The sequence below is a fragment of the Petaurus breviceps genome, unplaced genomic scaffold, assembly GCF_028583685.1.
Source record: "Petaurus breviceps papuanus isolate PSGF00001 unplaced genomic scaffold, PetGlider_PUasm1.0 77, whole genome shotgun sequence".
In the NCBI taxonomy this organism is placed as follows: Eukaryota; Metazoa; Chordata; class Mammalia; order Diprotodontia; family Petauridae; genus Petaurus; species Petaurus breviceps.
This window is the reverse complement of record NW_027186492.1, coordinates 6,476,094-6,496,003: the sequence shown is the minus strand read 5'-3', so window position 1 is coordinate 6,496,003 and position 19,910 is coordinate 6,476,094. Positions and strand designations below refer to the sequence as shown.

The following is a 19,910-nucleotide window of genomic DNA, read 5'->3' as shown; positions in this document are numbered from 1 at the left end:
CAAGTAAGAGCACCGGCTCCAGTGTCGGGATGACCTGGAGATCAAATCCAGGCTCGGATACTCAGCACCACACCCAGAAATAACTGGCCGTGTAACCTTGAGCAAGTTACTTAACCCCGATTGCTTTAAAAAAAAATGGAATGGGTTGCCTTGGGAGGAAGTAAGTTCCTCCTCAGTAGGGGTCTTTAAGAAGCAGTCGGATGATGCTTGTCAAGAATTCATTGATAGGATCCTTGGCCAGATACAAGATGGTGGGCATGAGGCTTTGAGTTCTTAGGCCCAGTGATCCTTTTCTTTGTTACTCTCCTATTGCTGTTGTCTTTCTACCTGGAACTGAGGTTGAGTATACTTTCTGAGAAATAGTGGTATTGTTTCAAAGGCCCACATGGCACTTGGTCCCGACAGCCCATTGGTCAGGTAAGCCAAGTAACCCTGCCAAGAAAAACCTGAGGTGAACTGAGAAAACCAGTTGTGATCTGCCCTGGAACCAGGAGGAAGCCTCCTTACTAGCCCCGCCTTCAGCACCTTCTGGAGTTGATTGAATGGAAGGTGAGGTCAAAATTCCAGGCACAGGTTCCCTGACTCTCCAGTCCATCCAGCTGTTGTGCAGGCAGCAGAGCAGAGAGAGGCATCGGCCATGGCACAAGGTAGGAAAGGACCCACACATACCTATAAACACATATGACAATGGCTGAGAGAACAGAGAAGGGAAAGAGAAAATGGGAAAGTGGAGGGAAGAGAGATGTGAACTGAGGAAAACAACTCAGGCTAAAAGAGCAGGTGTGGGAACTCTAAGAAAACTTAGGACAAACCTGACTGTCTGCTGATCACACCGAGGAGGCGGGAGGTTTTGGGATGATGGAAACATCAGGCACTTGGAAGCCAGATGTAGACAGCAAAAGCCAGGGCCAGAGTTCAGGAGGTCAGCATGACCTCTGGCAGAACAACTGGAAACTGGACATGGATTTGATACTGAAAGGGACTTTGGAGATGATTTAGTCTAATCTCCTCCTTCTACAAATGGGGCAATTGAGACTCAGAGGGGTGATTTGTCCAGGGTCACACAGCCAGGTAGTACCTGGCAAAGCTAGCTTTTGAACTCAGATCTTCAGGATTCTTTCTTCTACTCTGTGCTGCTTCTCAAGAGACCCAAGTTCTAGTTCTGGCTTTACCATTAAATTGCTGTGTGGCCTGGAGTAAGTCACCTTTCTGGAGTTTTCTCCTCCCTTCATCAGGATGGGATGATGAAGCTTGCCCTACCTGCCTCTCAGGGTTGTGGTGAAGAAAGTGCTTGGAATCTATAAAGCCCTATCTAAAATGAAAACTCTGAAGCTTCTAACATTTTTTCTTGACCTTAGGGACCTCTGGTCTGTGCCCCACTTCTCTTCCACCTCATCCTACATCCTGATCCTGTCTGCATCCTTAATCTGTTTTCTGTACTTCTGTAAATTATCCTTCCTTTCTCCTTTGTAAAATTCTCATTCAGCTCACACAACCTTCACAAAACCAATCTTGAGGGAAAAAGTACACACCCTGTCCTACTAATGTAAAATACAAACCTATAAGCTTTAGAAAAGAAAAGCAAAGGACATAGCCTTGTCCCAGTGATGTGTCTAGGAGCAGGTAACAACTGGAAATATTCTGTTTTAGGAGGGTTTGTTAAAATGAGAGGTATTTGTTGTGTAGCCAATTAATCTTTGTGACCCCATTCAGGGTTTTCTTGGTAAAGAAACTGGAATGGTTTGCCATTTTCTTCTCCAATTCATTTCCAGATCAAGGCAAACAGGGTTTGGTAGCTACACAGCTAGTAAGTGTCTGAGGCTGCATTTGAACTCAGGTCCTAGTAACTCCAGGAACATCCACTGTACCACCCAGTTATCTCATATAATGCTTCAAACAATGAGAGGTATACAGTGGTTAAATCTATGTTACAACATGATACTTGTTTATTTTTCTTATACTCATTAGCCATTGTCTTTCTGCAGGGTTAGACAAAGTAGTACTATGGTCAGCACAAAACACTTGGTTTTTAATTCAACTTTATTTTTTAAATTTACCAAAATCCACCTTATTCTCCTTTTACTTCTCTCCCTCCTAAAAGAAAAAGAAAAACATAGCCCTTGTAACAAATATACATAGTCAAGCAAAACAAGTCCCGCCATTGTTCACCTCCAAAAAATACTATATATCTCTATCTTCACCCAGAGTTCTTCACTTCTCTGTCAGTATGTGGGCAGCAGATGTCATTACTCCTGTGGAATTGTGACTGGTCAATGCATTGATTGAAGTTCTTAAGGCTTTCAAAGTTTTTATAATATTGGTTGCTATTATAGAAATTATTCTCCTGGCTTTTTTTCAGTGCACAGTATTTGTTGGATGTCATTAACTAGCTGTTTGTATGGGCATGTAACTGTCCCAGATAAGAGTGGGCAAAAGACTGAGTGTGTGGAAGGTTAGAGACAAAGTGGGATAGAGTGGAGACAATGCCACATCTTGGATTGAGATCTGTTTTTATCACTAACTTGAGAACCTTTTGGCAAATCCACCTCTCTGGGCCTCAGTTTCTTTAAAATGAGAGGGTTGGACCATATTATAATAACCAAGAAGTTTGACCCTAGAAAAGAGTTGAAAAATATACTTCTTTTCCTTCTTTTCAGAAGTGGGGTGTTATGGGTATGGAATGTTGCATACACTGTCACACTCAGTTAATGTGTTAGCTGGTTTGACTAAATTGTTTTTCCTCCTTTCTTTTAATTTTTTTTGTTACAGGGGATGGTTCCCTGGGTAGGAGAGGAAGGAAGGACATATTCATTAATAAAGGTTACATAAAAGCAAAATATATCAATAACTATTTTTTCAAATGAGATGGTTGTACTAGGTGTCCTCTAAAGTTCCTTCTTGCTATAAATTGATCACTACCATTGGGAAAATAAGTCAAAACATGTTCCCTACTGAAAGTATGTCAGTAAGATTTTTTTATGTGAAAAGTCTATGAAGAGATGCTGAGGACACAGTCCCTGTCCTCAAGGAACTTACAATCTAGTGGGAGACATTGGAAAAACACACATGACATAAGAACAAATAATGAAAAGATATACAAATGACTTCATGTGCTACAGACACCTGCAGAGAGGCCAGAGGAAGTAAGGAGTTAGAGGTGGGCTGATATCAGTCAGAGAAGATTTCACAGGGGAGGTAAATTGAGTGACGCTCCAGAGGAGGAAAATGGTGTGGGAGTGGGCATTCCATATATGGGAGCAGAGTGAGAGATGTGAGGGAAAAAATCCCATGTGTGGGAATAGAAAGCAGATTTTCTTGACAAGAACAAGAGAACCAAGGCTGGAATGGTGGGAGGAGGGACAAGCTATTGCTTGGTACCAAAGGGAAGCACTTGTACCAATGAGTGGAAGATGGAAGGAGATGAATTTGACATCCAGTTAAGGCAAGAATTCCCGACAATGGAAGATGTACAAAAGTGGAATGCTTGTCTTGACAGGTAATGAGCACCTCATCCCTGGAGGTCTTCAAGTAAGAGCTGGTTGGTATATTGTAGAGGGGGTTCCTTTTCAAGCAGAGGTTGAATTAGATGGTTTCTGATATTCCTTCTAACTCTAAGATTCTATAACTCTGTGATATGTTAAAATTCAGGGTTAGGGAATCTGCAACTCTGAGGCCACACATGACCCTCTAGGACTTCAAGTGCGGCCCCTTGATTGAAACCAAACTTCACAGGAGAAAAGTTTGCATTCAAAGGGCTGCACTTGAGGACCTAGAGGGCCACACAAGGCCTCAAGGCCACAGGTTCCCCACCCGTCTTAGTTCATAGCACCTCCTCACCTTCATCTGTTAGACACCCTAGCTCCCTTCAAAGCTCAGTGCAAATATAGCCTTGATGTTATTGTTGCTATTGCTGCTGGTTTTCAGTAGTTTCAGCTGTGTCTGCTCTTCATGACCCCATTTGGGGTTTTCTTTTCCAGCTTATTTTACAGGTGAGGAAACTGGGGCCAACAGGGTTAAATGACTTGCCAGGGTCACACAGCTAGTGTCTGAGGCCAGATTTGATGATTCTTCCTGATTAAAAGCCCAGTGTTCTATCTACTGTGCTACTTCATGGTCCCCATGGCCTACTACATAAGGCTTTTCCTGATGCCCCTAGTAGCTATCGCTTCTCCTCCAAAACAACTTCGTATTGACTTTATATATATTTTATGTAAGCTTATGTCCATTGTGTTTCTTCTCCTTGATAGAATGTAAACTCCTTGAGAGCAGGTCTAGTTTTATTTTTGTCTTTGTATCCCTAGTTTCTAGCAAAGTGTCTGACAGGCACACAGCAGACATTTAATAAATGCTGAGGGCATTATTGATCAGGACAAGGGAACAGAAGACAGGCTGCGACTTAAATGCACATGCCAACAAGCACACTTATGAGCTAATGTCCTATCTGTGTCCCTTCCTGTCTTTATTTAAATATTGGGCACTTGTGTATACCTAGCACTATACTAGGCTCATAATGCAGCTCCTACCCTCAGTTAGACAGTTTAGCTAGAGAGTCAGAGCACACATACATAAAACTATTAACTATATGTGATAGAACAGCATATGTGCTAAATGAGAGGGCGACCTAGATGGTAAATTCATGCCCTATGAGGCTGGCTGAAAGAGTCGTGGATATTTAACCCAGAGAAGGAAAGATTTAATGTAGACTTCAGGTATTTGAAGGCAGGTCACGTGGAAGAGAGATTGTTATGGGGAGAGGGGGGCAGAGAGTGTGCGGCTAGGTGGCGCAGTGAATAGAGCACTGGCCCTAGAATCAGGAGTACCTAAGTTCAAATCCAGCCACAGACATTTGACACTTACTAGCTGTGTGACCCTGGGCAAGTCACTTAACCCCAACTGCCTCGAAAAAAGAAAAGAAAGATTATTGTAGGGGTGGCTGGGTGGCACAGTGAATAGAGCACTGATCCTGGAGTCAGGAGGACCTGAATTCAAATGTGGACTCAGACATGTAACACTTGCTAGCCATGTGACCTTGGGCAAGTCACTTAATCCCAATTGCCCTGCCCTCCCCACTCCAAAAAGCAAAAAAAAAGATTATTGTTCTGGTTCTATGGGGGGCAATAGGTGGCTGTTGTTTGTCCTTTGTTCTTGAAGAGAACCATGGCATCAGGGAGGTGATGCCATGGCATGAAAGTGAATTCGATTTAAGTGAGGGAGGGCTGGGCAAAGTTACAAGCCTCACTTTCTCCTCTGGAACCATCTGGGTCCAGTGGCCAAATATAGATCAGGATGACTGGCGATGGCCCCAGATGCAGTGGGAGGCCTTGGCCTTTTTCAAAGACAATAGGTAGAAGTTGAAGAAAATCCCATTTAGGCTTGATGGAAGGAAAAGCTTCCTAACAATTAGTTATCCCAAAGTGAAAGAGGCAATTTCAAGAAGTCATGGGTTTCTTCTCACATGGTGGGGTCTTCACAAAAAGACAGCATGAGAGTCAGTTTGGAGAAGCAGAAAACACACTGGAGGAAGTGCTTCAGACCTGACAGAGACCTGGGTTCAAACCCCACCTCTGACACTTACTAGTTGTATCATGTAAGCTATTTTACCTTTCTGAGCCTCATCTGTAAAACGGGTAAAATAACTGTACTACCAACATCACAGGGTTATGGTAAGGATCAAATGAGGTGATACAGACACACACACACACACAGAGCTTTACAAAGAGCTGTATAAACTTTAAACATATAAATGTCAACTATTACTATTTTTAAATAAATGTTTAAACATTTTTAAACACTGGCCCCAGAGTCAGGAGGACCCAAGTTCAGTTTCAGCCTCAGACACTTAACACCCACACAAAAAAACTAGCCGTATAACCTTGGGCAAGTTACTTAACCTCCAAAAGGCCAAAAAAAAAACCCCATTTTAAATAAAATCGATATTTATTGCTACCTTTTGTTTTCATATCACCTATACTTCGCGTTTTTTTCCTCCTCCTTTCCATTCCCAGAGTGCCATCCCTTACAGTGAAAAAAATTAAAAAGAAAAAGAAAAAAAATTCCACACAACTAACCAACATAAGGGAAAAAACCTAATATTTATGCAGTATTCCACATCCGTGGTCTCCCACCTCTGCAAAGAAGTGGGGGAACATGTCTTCTATGTCTTCTTTGGAGTCATTTGGTTATTATAAATTTGCAACATTTTACATTGTTTGTGGTTGTTCATTCCTTTACTTTGTTGTAGTCATTGTATATATTGTTTTCCTGGTTCTGCTTATTTCATTTTGCATCTGTTCATATAGTAATAATAACAATAACAATAATAGCTAGCATTTATGTAACACTTAAAAGGTTTACAAAGCAATTCACAAGTATTATCTCACGTTATCTTCATCATAATCATTGGAGATAGGTGCTACTATCTCCATTTGCAGATGAAAAAATTGAGGTAGTCAGAAGTTAAGTGACTGTTTCTCTGTATTCATCAACCAGATATTATTATTTTGATCAGACACTGGGAATAAAAAGAATAACATTTATATAAACTTGACCATGTGACACTCCTAGTGCTGAGTACTTTACAAATGACATCTCATTGCTCTCAGAGAAGCCAGGAGAGACTTGTATAACCTGATGCAAGGCCTGAAATGCTGGGCTAAGGGATACAGACTTTATTCAATGGACAATGGGAAGCTACTGGAATGTTTTAAGTTGCAAAATGACAGAACCAAAGGTGTATTGGGGCAGATTAATCAGATCTTAAAATGTAGGGTAGACAAGAAAAAGGGAAGGGGCTAGAGGCCGGTAGAGACCAGTTAGGACAGGGGTTCTTAACTTGGTGTCCGTGAACAGATTTTAGGAAGTCTGTGAACTTGGATGGGGGAAAAAATTACATTTTTTAAATTTACAGAATAAAACAAATATTTCTAACAACATAGTACAATAAAAAAGATGATTGTACATGAAACTGCAAATCTACTGTACCCAACTTGCTGTTCTTTTCAAATATACAATATAAATTTCTTCCCCTCCCCACTCTAGAGATGGCTACCATTAGATATAAATAGGGATAGATAGATATAGATACATAGGTAAACATATACACATATATGTATAGATATAATTCTATACATGCTTCTACTTATTAGTTCTTCCTCTGGATGCAGATAGCATCTTTCTTCATATGTCCTTTATAGTTGATTTGAGTGTTTATAATAGTCAAAATAACTTATTCACTCAAAATCGGTCTTTTTTTTTTTTTTTGCTTTTTTGGAGCAGGGAAGGCAGGGTAATTGGAGTTAAGTGACTTGCCCAAGGTCACATGGCTAGTAAGTGTTAAGTGTCCGAGGTCAGACTTGAACTCAGGTCCTCCTGACTCCAGGGTCAGTGCTCTATTCACTGTGCCACCTAGCCACCCCCCAAGTCATTCTTAAAACAATATTGTTGTTACTGTAAAAAATTAAATTAAAAAATTTTTAATTTAAAATTTAAAAATTAAATAATAAATAAATATTTAAATTAAAAACATTTTAATTTTCATTAACTTTTGGTTTCCTTTTTAGTCCTATGTATTTTATTTTATGCATTTAAAAACATGATTCAGTGAAGTCACCAGATTGCAAAAGGGTCCCTGACAGAAAATAGGGTAAGAATCTATTATATCATTGTTTACAAAATTCCAAGTGAAGTGACAACACTCTGGACTGAGGTGGTTGTGTCAGTGGGAGTAGAAGAAAAATTATGGGGATGAGGAGCCAAGATACAAGTACAAAAAAATGAAGCAACTCTAACTTGCAAGGATACCACATCCTAATGGAGGAGACATATATTTATATAAATAGATACAGCACAAATATAAAAAGCAGTGAAATAAAAGATAGTTTGGAAGGCAAAGACCAGCAGATTGAGAAATCAGAAGAGCCTTCTCAGGCATAAAATCATGCTTAAGCTGCATCTTGGGGGTTTTGTTTTGTTTTTGTTTTGTTTTTTGGAGAGGGGAAGGTAGGGCAATTGGGGTTAAGTGACTTGCCCAAGGTCACATGGCTATTTTTGTGTTCAATGTCTGAGGCCAGATTTGAACTCAGATCCTCATAACTCATAACTCAGGGCCGGTTCTCTATTCAACATGTCACCTAGCCGCCCCCATGCTTAAGCTGCATCTTAAAGGGAGTGAACTATGAAGCAGAGGCAAGGGGTAGGAAGGAGAAAGTAAATTCTATATATGCAAAAGGCGAAGATAGGTTGAGGATAGGACAGAAATGATGGGAACTCTGGGGGAAGTGACTACTTCACATTAGAATTTGTGACCAAGAGAAAGTACAGGTATAAATAAACCATTATTAAGATTTTTGTAGAGCATAATTCAGAGGAGCAGCTAGATAGTTCAACGAATAGAATGCTGTCAGGAGTCAGGAAGACATGAGTTCAAATTGCCTCAGACACTTACTAGCTGTGTAACACTGAGCAAGTCACTTCACCCTGTTTGCCTCAGTTTCCTCATCTGTAAAATTGACAGTAGATGGAAAACTCCAGGATCTTTGCAAAGAAAACCCCAAATAGGGTCACTAAGGGTTGGACACGACTGAAATAATTGAACAACAGAAAGGAAAAACTTCCTAACAATTACAGCTGTCCCAAAGAGGAATGGGCTCCTAAGCTATAGAGGAGATTCTTGATCAGGCACAGTTTCAGTGACACAGGCTGAGGTTTCTTCTGCAAAAACTCCAAATATTTAAAGACAGACATTAAGTCCACCCAAATCTTTTCTTCTCCAAGTCGCATCACTCATTAGTATATTTTATGGGGAGCCCTTGTTGGCCCAAATTCAATTTCTTTTCAGGGCCTGTCCCAAAGTGATGAACAACAACCCTGCCACTCTGGCTTATGAAGCATCATCTAGCACATGGAGCTTCTTTCCGTAACCCTGTGACTTCCAGGGAAACTCAGGCTCTCTTGTCCTTGGGTCTTCCGACTTCAACAGGAAGAAGGGAAGCTGGGCACTAAGCAACCTGAAGCTTTGGTTTTCTGGCAAAAGGACTGGACTCCTCAGCAGAGTCTGGCTAGGCTAAAAGTCAGAGGGACACCCCTTGTTCTCTGCCTGTTCACAGGGCTGGAGGTGTCTGTCTCCGACTTCCAGTTCTACCAGAACAATGTGCAGCATCACACAGACGAGATCAGCTTCCAGCGGCTCATAGTGCGCCGGGGCCAGGCCTTCTCCATAACCCTGTACTTTAAGAGCAGGGGATTCCAGTCGGACATGGACAAAATCATCTTCATCACAGAGACTGGTGAGTCACCCCCCCCAAGAAGGGAACTGAAAGGCGGAGGGAAATGAGGACAGTAACTAGGAGACACCAGGTTTCCTCACTAGCACTTCTGTTGGTCCTTAGGTCCAAAGCCCGACCTCTCCATGGGCACCCGAGCTGTGTTCTCCTTAGAAGAACAAAACTTCAAGAGCCCTTGGATTGCACTGATCAAGTCCAATGGGGCCAACTTCCTAGAAGTCAGTCTGTGTGCCCCACCCATGGCAGCGATTGGTCAATATCTTCTGAAAGTTCACATCGAATCCTTCCAAGGACCAGTCTCAGCATATCACCTTGGGGAGTTCATTGTTCTCTTTAATCCTTGGTGTGCAGGTAGGGATGGGTCTTCTGGGCCTGCTCTCCCCTTTCTGTGGTTGTTCTGTCACTTTAGCCATGTCTGACTCTTTGTGACTCCATTTGGGGTTTTCTTGACAAAGAAACTGAAGTGGTTTGCCATTTCCTTTTCCATCTCCCTTTACAGATGAGGAAACTGAGGCAAACAGGGTTAAGTGATTTTCTCAGCGTCACACAGCTAGTAAGTGTCTCAGGCTGAATTTGAATTTAGGTCTTCCTGACCCCTGTCCCAGAGCTCTATCCATTGTTCCACCTAGCGGCCCCTGCCCTTTCTGCCTATCTGCAATTATGATGGACTGTCCTTCAATCTTTGTCCCTCATCCCCAGCACTTAGTCTTCACTATCAGGCCCCCAATTCCCAGTATTAAGACACATGTACCTCAGGCTTGGGAGCCTTTAAAAATGATTTCATTTGAAAAAAAATACACCTTGGGCAAATTAACCCCAATTGCCCTCCAAAAGGCAAAAAAAAAAAAAAAAAATACAACAAAAACTGAAGACTATTAATGAATCCTCATATATATAAACCCTTTTTTGTCTGCAATGACCACACTGGCCGTGTCAACACAGAACTGGCTGGAATTATTTTGGGGCTATTAGTACAATGTGTGAGGATTATGTATTTAGAACTGTAAGGGATCCTGAAAGCCAGCTAGTCCAACTCCCTTTATTTTACAGAGCAGGAAACTAAGGCCCATAGAGGCAAAATGGCTTGCCCAAATAAGGATCTGAATCTAGGTCTTCTCATGCCAAATTCACAACTCTTTCCATTTATACTTTGGTACATGTGTATAAATACACACACATGTATACATGTATCATACATGCAATACACGTATATGTATACATGTGTTATATATGTGATGCACATATATGTATGCATGTATCATATATGTGATACATAGATTTGTTTTTCAAACTGCTCTTGTTATCCCATTTACTCCCCTGAATAACCTGATGACATTTGTAACAGTGATAATATTTGTCACTGACCACTTGACAGATGAGGAAACTGAAGCCTAGAGAGTTGAGTGAAGAAGTATTTCTTAAGTATTTATTACTACGTTCCAGGCATTGTGCTAAATGCTGGGGAAACAAGAAAGTTTGTAAATTTTGTAAATAAAAGTTTTTTGAAAATTAAAAAAAAAATAGTCCCTGCCCTCAAGGAGCTTACATTCTAATGGAGAAGACAACATGCAAATAACTAGGAATATATAAGATATATAGATGGAAGGTGATCTCAGGGACAAGCCACAAGTAGGGTGGAGATGAGGGGATCAGGAAAGACCTCTTGGGTTTTGAGCTGAGTCTTAAAGGAAGCTAAGAAAGCTAATAGTGATAGGTGAGGAATTAAAGCAAATGACTTGTCCAGGGTCACTCAGCGAGTGCCTAATGGAGCTTTGATTAGAATCCAAGTCTCCTGACTCCTACTCTCTGCTGCCCCTACAGTAGCACCATGTTATGGACCATACCCTTTCGCTAGTTTACTGCCATTTCTGACTAAGACAGGTGTTTATTAAGGACCTTTGTCCTTAACTAGGTCAGAGGATGGCTGCCAATGTACACTCAGACACTTGGACTTCTCTCCCAGGTGCTCTCAGCCTTCCTTCTCAGGTGCTACTCCATATTATGCAACCAAAGGCATATCCAAGGTCACTAGACAAGTTTGTCAATGTCCTGTCTAAAATGAGACGCTCAAGACTGAATACAATGCTCTAGACGTCGCCTAACTAAGGCAGAGTAAACCAGGACTGTCACCTCCCTTGTTCCAGACAACATGCATCTACTAATGCAGCCTTTGATTGCATTAGCTTTGGGGGATTCCATGCCACACTGTTAGTTTATATTGAACTTCTCCTCCATTAAATCCCCTAAAGTTTATTCACATTAACTGTTGTCTTGCTACACTGCCCTAATCCTGTCCTTTGGTAATTGATTATTGGAATGCCAAATGTCAGACTTTAATATTTTTTGGACCAAACTTGAGATTTCACTGTTATCAGGAATTCCCCATGAGAAAACTCACTCTCCCAATGCAAGACATCACCTGCCCTTGAACCTTAGAGAGTTTCCTGGGGGCACTGAGAGGTTAAATGACTTACCCAGGGTCACACAGTCAGAATATGCCACAAGCAGGACTTGAATCCAAGACTTCTTGATTCCAAGGAGAGCTCTCTATCCATCATGCCAAGCTGCCTCTCTTTGCTTCACCACTTAGCCTTATTATCCAACTCCAGACACTTACTATCTGTGGGACCCCAAGCAAGTCACTCTGCCTGCTTGATTTTCCTCAACTGTAAAATGGGGATAAATAATAACACCTAGCCCACAGAACTGTTATAAAAATCAAATGAGATAATATTTGTAAAGTACTTCAAACAGTGCTTGGCACATAGTAAACACTTAATAAATGCTTGTTCCCTTCCCTATTAAATTCAATCTTCTTAGAAAAGGCCCAATGTTCCAGCCCGTCAAGCTTTTTTTGCATGTTGACTCAGTCTTCCACCCCATTAGGTATCCCTCCCAGCTTTGAGTCATAGAATTGTAGAATCCAGGAATGGGACGGGACTTTAAACCTAATCTGTTTTTAATGGTATGGATATTTATCTGTGCCATCTATAGATGAGAACATCTATCTGCTTCTTGTTCTTAATGAATATATTTATCGGTAATGTACCATGTAAACCACAGCCCTTGAACTAAAAGCAAAACTAGAACAAAGCAGAGAGCCAAGCTAATCCAACTCCTACCATAATCACAAATCTTCTTTATGTCATCAACAAAGATCACCCACCTTTCTCTTGAAGATCGTCGATGATAAGGAATTCTCTATCTCCTGAGTCAATTCCTACAGGTTTTTCCTCCCACGTAACATAAGGTGAGACTTAGGATCATGGAACCAGAGCTAGAAGGACCCTTCAAAACTATCTGATTCAGTCTTATTTTACAGAGGAGGAAACTGAGTCCCAGGAAAGCTTAGTTACTTACCCACAGTCACCCAGGTAGCAAGCATAAAAAGCAGGATTTCAACCGAGGTCTTCTGATTCCAGCCAGTACCCTTTCCTCTGTATATCACCTCCCCACCCAAATTAAGTCATAACATAGACTGTCCTTTCCAAAGTAGGAGCATCATTGTAGACATTTTTCCAGTTTGCCAGCATGCCTGACTAATAAAAATTGAAAAGTATGTTGGTTGCTTTGGTGGGTTGTACAATGTGGAGCAATTCACCTGGGCCCAAGGTTAGGGTTTGAGGGGTCTCTTGAAATAAACTAACAAATATGAAAAAAAGAAAGAGAAGTAGAACAATAGTACAGAAAGCAAGGGGTGCTTAAGTGTTTAAAATCCAATGTTTGAAAGAAAGTATGATGTAGTTGAGAAATAACTAGATTGTAAATTTCTTGAGTGTGAGAACCACACCTTTGACTGCTTTTGAAACCCCTTCTGCACTTATTACAACCTAGACATCTCAGGGATTGCCAGAACGGATGGGTATTCATTCTCATTAATGTGACATTTTTCTATGTTATCCAGCAAGTTTTTTGCCGGATAACATAATTCAAGGGTGGTTCACCACATGGTATATTACTGTTAGGTATGTTACTCAGAGAGCCAAGAGTCAGATGTTCTCATCCACAAACAGCACAGATATTCATAACATCAAATACAGATTAGCTGTCAAATGAAAAGAATACTTCAAGTTCATTCTTCTGAAGAGTTATTATGACAGAAGATGATAATTGAGATTTTATTAGATTTTAGGCTGAAATTTGTCAATTCTAAAATAAGAGCACATTTTAAAAAATCCTTTAAACCTAAACCAGTAACTCAGTTACAAATGTGTTATCTCCAATGTTACAAGGACTCTGTCTCCAGTTCCATTCACGTTCCTCTTCTCACCTTATCTCATCTACTTCATCGTGTTGTAAGAAGCAAGTGATATATGTAAAACACTAAACAATTTTTATCTCTTCTCTTCTTCCCCCTCCTTCAGTGTATCACTCTGTTATTCTTTCTCTGTCTTTGTTTCTTGGTATATGTCTCTCTGTATCTCTGTCTTTCTATTTCTGTCTCTCTCCCTCTACATGTCTCTCCTTTTCTCTTTCTCTTCCTTAGGGCAATTGCTAGATGGCAATGTCTTCAGAACTGCTTAGAATCTTCGTTTTTCCATACACACAACATTTATTAATGAATCTCCATCAGGCACCTGCATAGATGAGATAATATTTTATCCCAGACCAAATATAAGGGTAGTCATCACCTGCCCATATAACAAATGCACAGTGAGCACACAATTAGGCACTGGGAGGTGGTGGTGGGAATTATAAATAGTATGGGATGGGGGAGTCTGTGACTCCTTCTCATGGCAAGTCTCACTGGTAGCTCTCCATCCATTGCTACACCCAGTGTTCTGGCCCATTTCAGTTCTCAAAGTAACCCAAGGGTATTGGGGAGTGGGTAGAGAGAACAGTTGAAATCAAGAGTGGCAACGACTGTCACCATCACCTGTTGACATCTATCTGTCAGAAAATAGCATGGGGGCTATTTTAGAAGAACACTATCCCTGTAGTCAGGAGAACCTGAGTTCAAATCTGGCCTCAGACACTTAACACAAAACTAGCTGTGTGACCTTGGGCAAATCACTTAACCTCAAATGTCCTACCTTCCCCCCTCCAAAAAGAAAAAAAAAAGAAAATAGCATGACAGCAAAAGGGGCATTGGGAGTAATCACTACTGCTTACTTCCTGACTTTGAGGAGATCTATCTCTAGATAGATCATGGAACAGATCCCATGTGTTCTGTCCTATCTAAGTCAACCTCTGAATTCCTTACTTTTCTCTTCATAAGTAGTCAAGAGGGTCATCCTACCTTTTATCAGAAGTCTGTCTCAGTTTCTCCCTTCTATCTGGCTCTCCTTCCCCTCTTGAACATTCTCTATATTCCTACCTACTCTGTCTATATCTTGTATATACATAGTCGTTTGCATTTTGTCTGTTCCCTAATTAGAATGTGAGTTCCTTGAAGGCAGAGACCTTGTTTTTGCAGGGCTTAGTGCATGTTGTTATTGTTCAGTCATGTTTGACTTTTTGTGATCCCATATGGGGTTTTCTTGGCAAAGATACTGGAGTGTTTTGTTATTCCATTCTCCTGTGAATTAAGGCAAATAGAGGTTAAGTGACTTGCCCAGGGTCACACAGCTATTGAATGTCTGAGACCAGATTTGAATTCAGGTCTTCCTGGCTTCAGGCCCAGTGTTCCATACACTGAGCCACCAGTGATTAAAAAATGTTTGTTAACTGACTGACTCTAAAGAAGGGAGATTAGGTCTGTAAGTAGTATCTGGGATATACCATTGGCCCAAAGAAGAGTGCTCCAGGAGTAGCTAGGGAATAGAGTACTGGTCCTAAAGTCAGGAGGACCCGAGTTCAAATCTGGCCTCAGACACTTGACGCTTACTAACTGTGTGACCTTGGGCAAGTCACTTAACCCCACTTGCCTTGCCTTTCCCCCTCCAAAAAAAATTTTTTAAATGAAAGAGAAGAATTCTCTAACCCCTGATCCCCAACTTAGAGTCAAAGCAATCTCTGCTTCAGCTTGTAACTGTTGATGGCAGGAGTTCTCCAGGGTCCCCGAAGTCCTGTGTCTCCAGGAATACAAATAATAAGAGGCCACATCTTGGAAAGGCAACCCTCTATATACCTCCAGGGAAAGAATTCTGGTATCATTGGACCTGTGAGTCTGGAGGGCCCGGAAAGGCAAATAGAGATGGTGCAAAGTGTGAGATACAGATGTGGGAATGGCAGCACGGTGCAGCAGAAGTAACACTGACCCAGGAGTTGGAATCCCTGGGCTGGCGTCCCATCTCTGCCCCTCATTAGCTGTGTGACCTTGGAAAAGTCACAACGTCTCAGAATGTGTTTCCTCGTCTGAAAAAATGAGAACACTCCTCACTTACATTACCCACTGTGCAGGGCAAATAAGAAAAAAGTGCTTTGTAAAAATCTGGTATCGATGTGAATTCTCATCACTCATCTCTCTTTTTTCTCTCGCGCTCTAATTTCTAAAGCTGATGAAGTCTATTTAGAAAGTGAGCCTCAGAGACAGGAATACATCATGAATGATTATGGCTTCATCTACCAAGGTAATAAGAATTGGATCCGTCCTTGTCCGTGGAACTATGGACAGGTAAGCCCCATTCCAGGCCACATATTCCTGTGGTCACTGCTTCCTTCTCTGGGCTCTTACCCTATGACTGTTATTGCCCAGCAGTCAACTACCGTGTTTCCCCGATAATAAGACACTGTCTTATTAATTTTTTTGGACAGAAAAACACCAGAGGGCTTATTTTCAGGGGAGGGCTTATTTTAATGAACATTGACAGCAATTTTAATAAACAGGTAAATGTGAACAAAAAAATGTACCAACAAGCAAATCACTGGGGAAGAACGGGATGACACGCTCACCGCTGCAGCTCTGATTGGATGCAGCTCGGAGCGGGGTGTGCGTTTCACCCGGGGTGGGGAGACGGTGCATACAGACGGTACCATAATGTAGCGTGTAGCGCAGGGGATCACCTTCACTACAGTAGCAATCTCAATAGGGCTTATTTTAGAGGAATCTTACACAGTAAGGGGAGGGCTTATTTTCGGGATAGGTCTTATTATAGGGGAAACACGGTAATTACTTCTATCTACTCCACCGGCTACCTTCAGTCATTTCTCCCAGGTTGGTGTTAGTCTTGGGTGAAGGGGAGGTGGAACATAGATGGTAGTCAAAGCAATAATTAAGTCTTGTGGAAGGGGAGTGGGTATAACTTATAAGTAGCTCCTCCCAGCCCAGCCCAGACTGTGGATACTGTACACTTCTGTGAAGAGGATATCAGAAGCCTGTGAGAGGCTTCTGTGGTTCTGAGTTCAGCGCTTTGCTAGATGCCCCCAAGATACTGGTACAGTGGAAAGAGAGTCAGATTTGGAGACAGAAGACCTGAGTTAAAATCCTAACTCGGCCACTTATTACCTGGGTAACCACAGATAAGTTGCTCAACCTCTCTGATCCTTTCCTTCTCAACTGCAAAATGAGGGACTAGGTTAGGTGGTCTACACAATTCCTTTCTTCTGTTAACCAATCAATGGTTATTTATTAGTGCCTACTATGTGTCTGAAGTTAGATTTGAACTCAGGTCTTCAGCAACTAGGTGGCACAGTGGACAAAGCACTAGGCTTAGAATCAGAAAGATTCATCCTCATGATTTTGAATCTGGTCTCAGACACTAGCTACGTGACCCTAGGCAAGTCACCTAACCCTATTTGCCTCAGTTTCCTCATCTGAAAATGAGCTGGAGAAGGAAATAGTTAACCTCTCCAGTATCTTTGCCAAGAAAACTCCAAATGAAGTCATAAGGAGTTGAATGTGACTGAAACGACCCAATGACAACAGAAAAACCATGTGTCAAATACTGAGCTTGCAAGGTGCTAGGGATTTGAGTAAAAGGAATGAAACAATCCTTCCTCTGGAGGAATTTTCATTCTAATGGGAGAGATGACAAATACACATAAAAATGTTTGCAGCACAAATAGAAAGTGAATAAATACAAAGATGGACAAAGTAGCAAAATGCAAGGTTATTTGTGAGGAAGGACATTAGCAATTGGAAGGATCATGAAAGACTGCATGCATGAGATGGTGTTTAAGCTTCATTTCAAAGAAAATGAAGAATGTTATGAGGTGGAGGTAGGGTGCATTACAGGTAGGGGGGCAGCTAGCCAGTACAAAGGCCTAGAAATGGGAAATGGAAGAGCAGGGAGAAGGCCGTTTTGACTGGACCACTGAGTTGGGGAGGGAGAATAATGCACAGTGAGGCCAGAAAGATAGATTGGGGCTATTTCCAGCTATAAAGTTATGATGTTTTAGTCGTGTGTACGTGAATCTGGAGTTGCAAGTGCTACTGAATCCCGTTTCCTGCTAGAGTCATGTTAGATGTGACACATTTTGTTTTGGCTTCTTAAACGGTTTTATGTCAGTTGCCTCATTTTCTGTGGGCACCTCTTATCCTCATTAACACACGTGAGGAAACTCAATGTCATTGTGGGCACCACTGCTTCAATATTTTTCTCCTTGCATCTAAGGTGCATGATTGAAAAAGAGTTAAGCTGTCAAAGTGAATAGAGCCCTGGGTTTGGAGTCCAGAAGAACTGAATTAGAATCCACCCTCAGACACTTACTAGCTTTGTGACCTTGAGCAAGGCACTTAAATTTCTATTTGCTTCGATTTCCTCAACTGTAAAATGGGGATAATGATAGCATCTGCCTCCCAGGGTTGTTGTGAGGATAAAATGAAATATTAGTAAAGTGATTAGCACATTGCTTGGAATATAGCAGGCATTCTATGAAAGCTATATGTTATTACCATTATCAATATCTTGTCCCTTACCTCCCCACTCCCAAACAACAACACTTTAAAAGCTTCCCTGAAACTAAACTTTGAAATCTGGTCTGGGATTCCTGCAAGGGATCAGAACAGGACCAAGCCACTAGACCTACAGAGGGATGTTATCTAGGCAGATTACTGGGATGGGCCATAGTGGGACAGTCATGAGGATTCAGTTCTAAGCTAAACTGAGAGTACGGAGAGGGTCCTCATTCAGTCTGGCTTCATCTTGACCTGGATCCCTCAAGGACTTCTACCAATAAGGCTTCTTCCTTCATGACCTTCAGACCCTGGTTGGTTTAGCTATGAGCCAGAATGGGTATCGCAGTCCTCCCTTAGTCCTAAACCAAATCTCTGCAATGGTCAAAGGGTACAGAGTCCCCCAGCAAAACAGCTCTCACCTAATCACAGGGCAACAAGAAACTTCTAGAAGCAACTGACCCACAGCTTGCTGACCCAGTGTTTTAACTTGTATGTTTTAACACTGTGGTGAAAAGGGAGTCAGGGATCACTTTTTTCTGTGTCCCCAATTTTTTCCACCTTCCTTTTCTCTCCCTAGGAAATCCAGAGCAACCTTTCTAGCTTCTACCATTGGGAACTAGGTGTGAAGGTCATTTCCTCTTGTACCATCTTTTTTTTCCCACTAAAATACAATAATGCCTCTATTCCTGACACTAGATTGTTCTAATCAAAATATGTTCACCCTTTGTCTTAAATCCATGTCTGAGCATCCAGGGGTCTTTCTAATCTGCCCCAAAGAGAGAAAGGAATGACATTTTTCAGAGTTGTGTTGGTAAATGTTTAACAACTGGTTCTGGGGGGGGGGGTGGGAATGTATGCACAATACACTTTTTAAGTTTAATCTGAATTATTAACATTTTCTCCATCACTTTCTTAAGTCCAATCAACCGAACAATAAATCATACCCTAATTTGTTGTGTTTTCCAATTACCAGAGTACAAATGCTCACTCTGAAAAGCTGGCTCCTGTAAGCCGGTTTGAGCTGTCTCCAGCAAACCCCTGAGGGTATATAGGAGCTATGTAGCATGCCTAAGTGGAAAATACTTATAATGATCATATGACAAGGAGAATGATTTTCAGGGTGTGTGGGTTTTGTTTTGTTTTGCTGATGACTTTGAAAAGTTTGGCACAGTGGAAAGACACCAGATTTGGAGTCAAAAGACCCAATTTTATTTCCTACTTTTGCTAATTCTTACCCCCTTGTGGCCTTAGTTGAGTCACTCTTTAATTTTGCTGAGCCTCAGTTTCCATATTTGTAAAATGATGAGGTTGGACTAGATGGCCTTGAATATCTCTTCCAGGTCTGGATCTAATGATCCTAAAATCATATGATTTAATAGGTTCTGAGGTCCCTTCAAGCACTAAAATTATGACCAAAAGAAGTAGCTAAAGACTAGTTGTTCCTACAGGTGACAGAAAGAGATAATGAAATTTTCAATTCGATTAAAAAATATTTGTCAAGTACTTACCACGAGCAAGGCAGTGTTCTAGGGGCTGAGGATACACTCCTAACAACAAAACAAATTTATAGGGTACTTTTAAATTTATTTATTTACTTTTAGTTTACAACATTCAGTTTCACAATCTCTTGAATTTCAACTTTTCTCTCCCTTCCTCTCCTCTCCTCTCTCCTCCTCCCCCCCAGGTGGCACGCATTCAAATATAGGATCTCCAAATACCTTCACATTAAACATTAGTCAAATTGTAAAGAAGGATTATAACCAATAGAGTGAACAATGAGAAAGAAGAAACAAAACAAAACATAGAGAGAGAGAGAGAGAGAGAGAGAGAGAGAGAGAGAGAGAGAGAGA

At 41.3% G+C, this 19,910-nt stretch overlaps 1 protein-coding gene across 2 annotated transcripts in view; it reads left to right on the top strand.

Annotated features, from left to right (window-relative positions):
• Positions 1-526: 526 nt before the first annotated feature.
• The window catches only part of TGM5 (transglutaminase 5), a 59,184-nt gene continuing 39,800 nt past the window's right edge, over positions 527-19,910 (top strand). Inside the window, exons 1-4 of one of the 2 annotated variants that reach the window (XM_069105694.1) lie at positions 527-647; positions 9,105-9,284; positions 9,387-9,632; positions 15,719-15,837. In XM_069105694.1, the coding sequence (XP_068961795.1) occupies positions 638-647; positions 9,105-9,284; positions 9,387-9,632; positions 15,719-15,837 (555 nt within the window). In that variant the 5' untranslated portion in view covers positions 527-637. The remainder of the gene's footprint in view (positions 648-9,104; positions 9,285-9,386; positions 9,633-15,718; positions 15,838-19,910) is intronic. The other variant, XM_069105695.1, reaches the window with a different exon arrangement.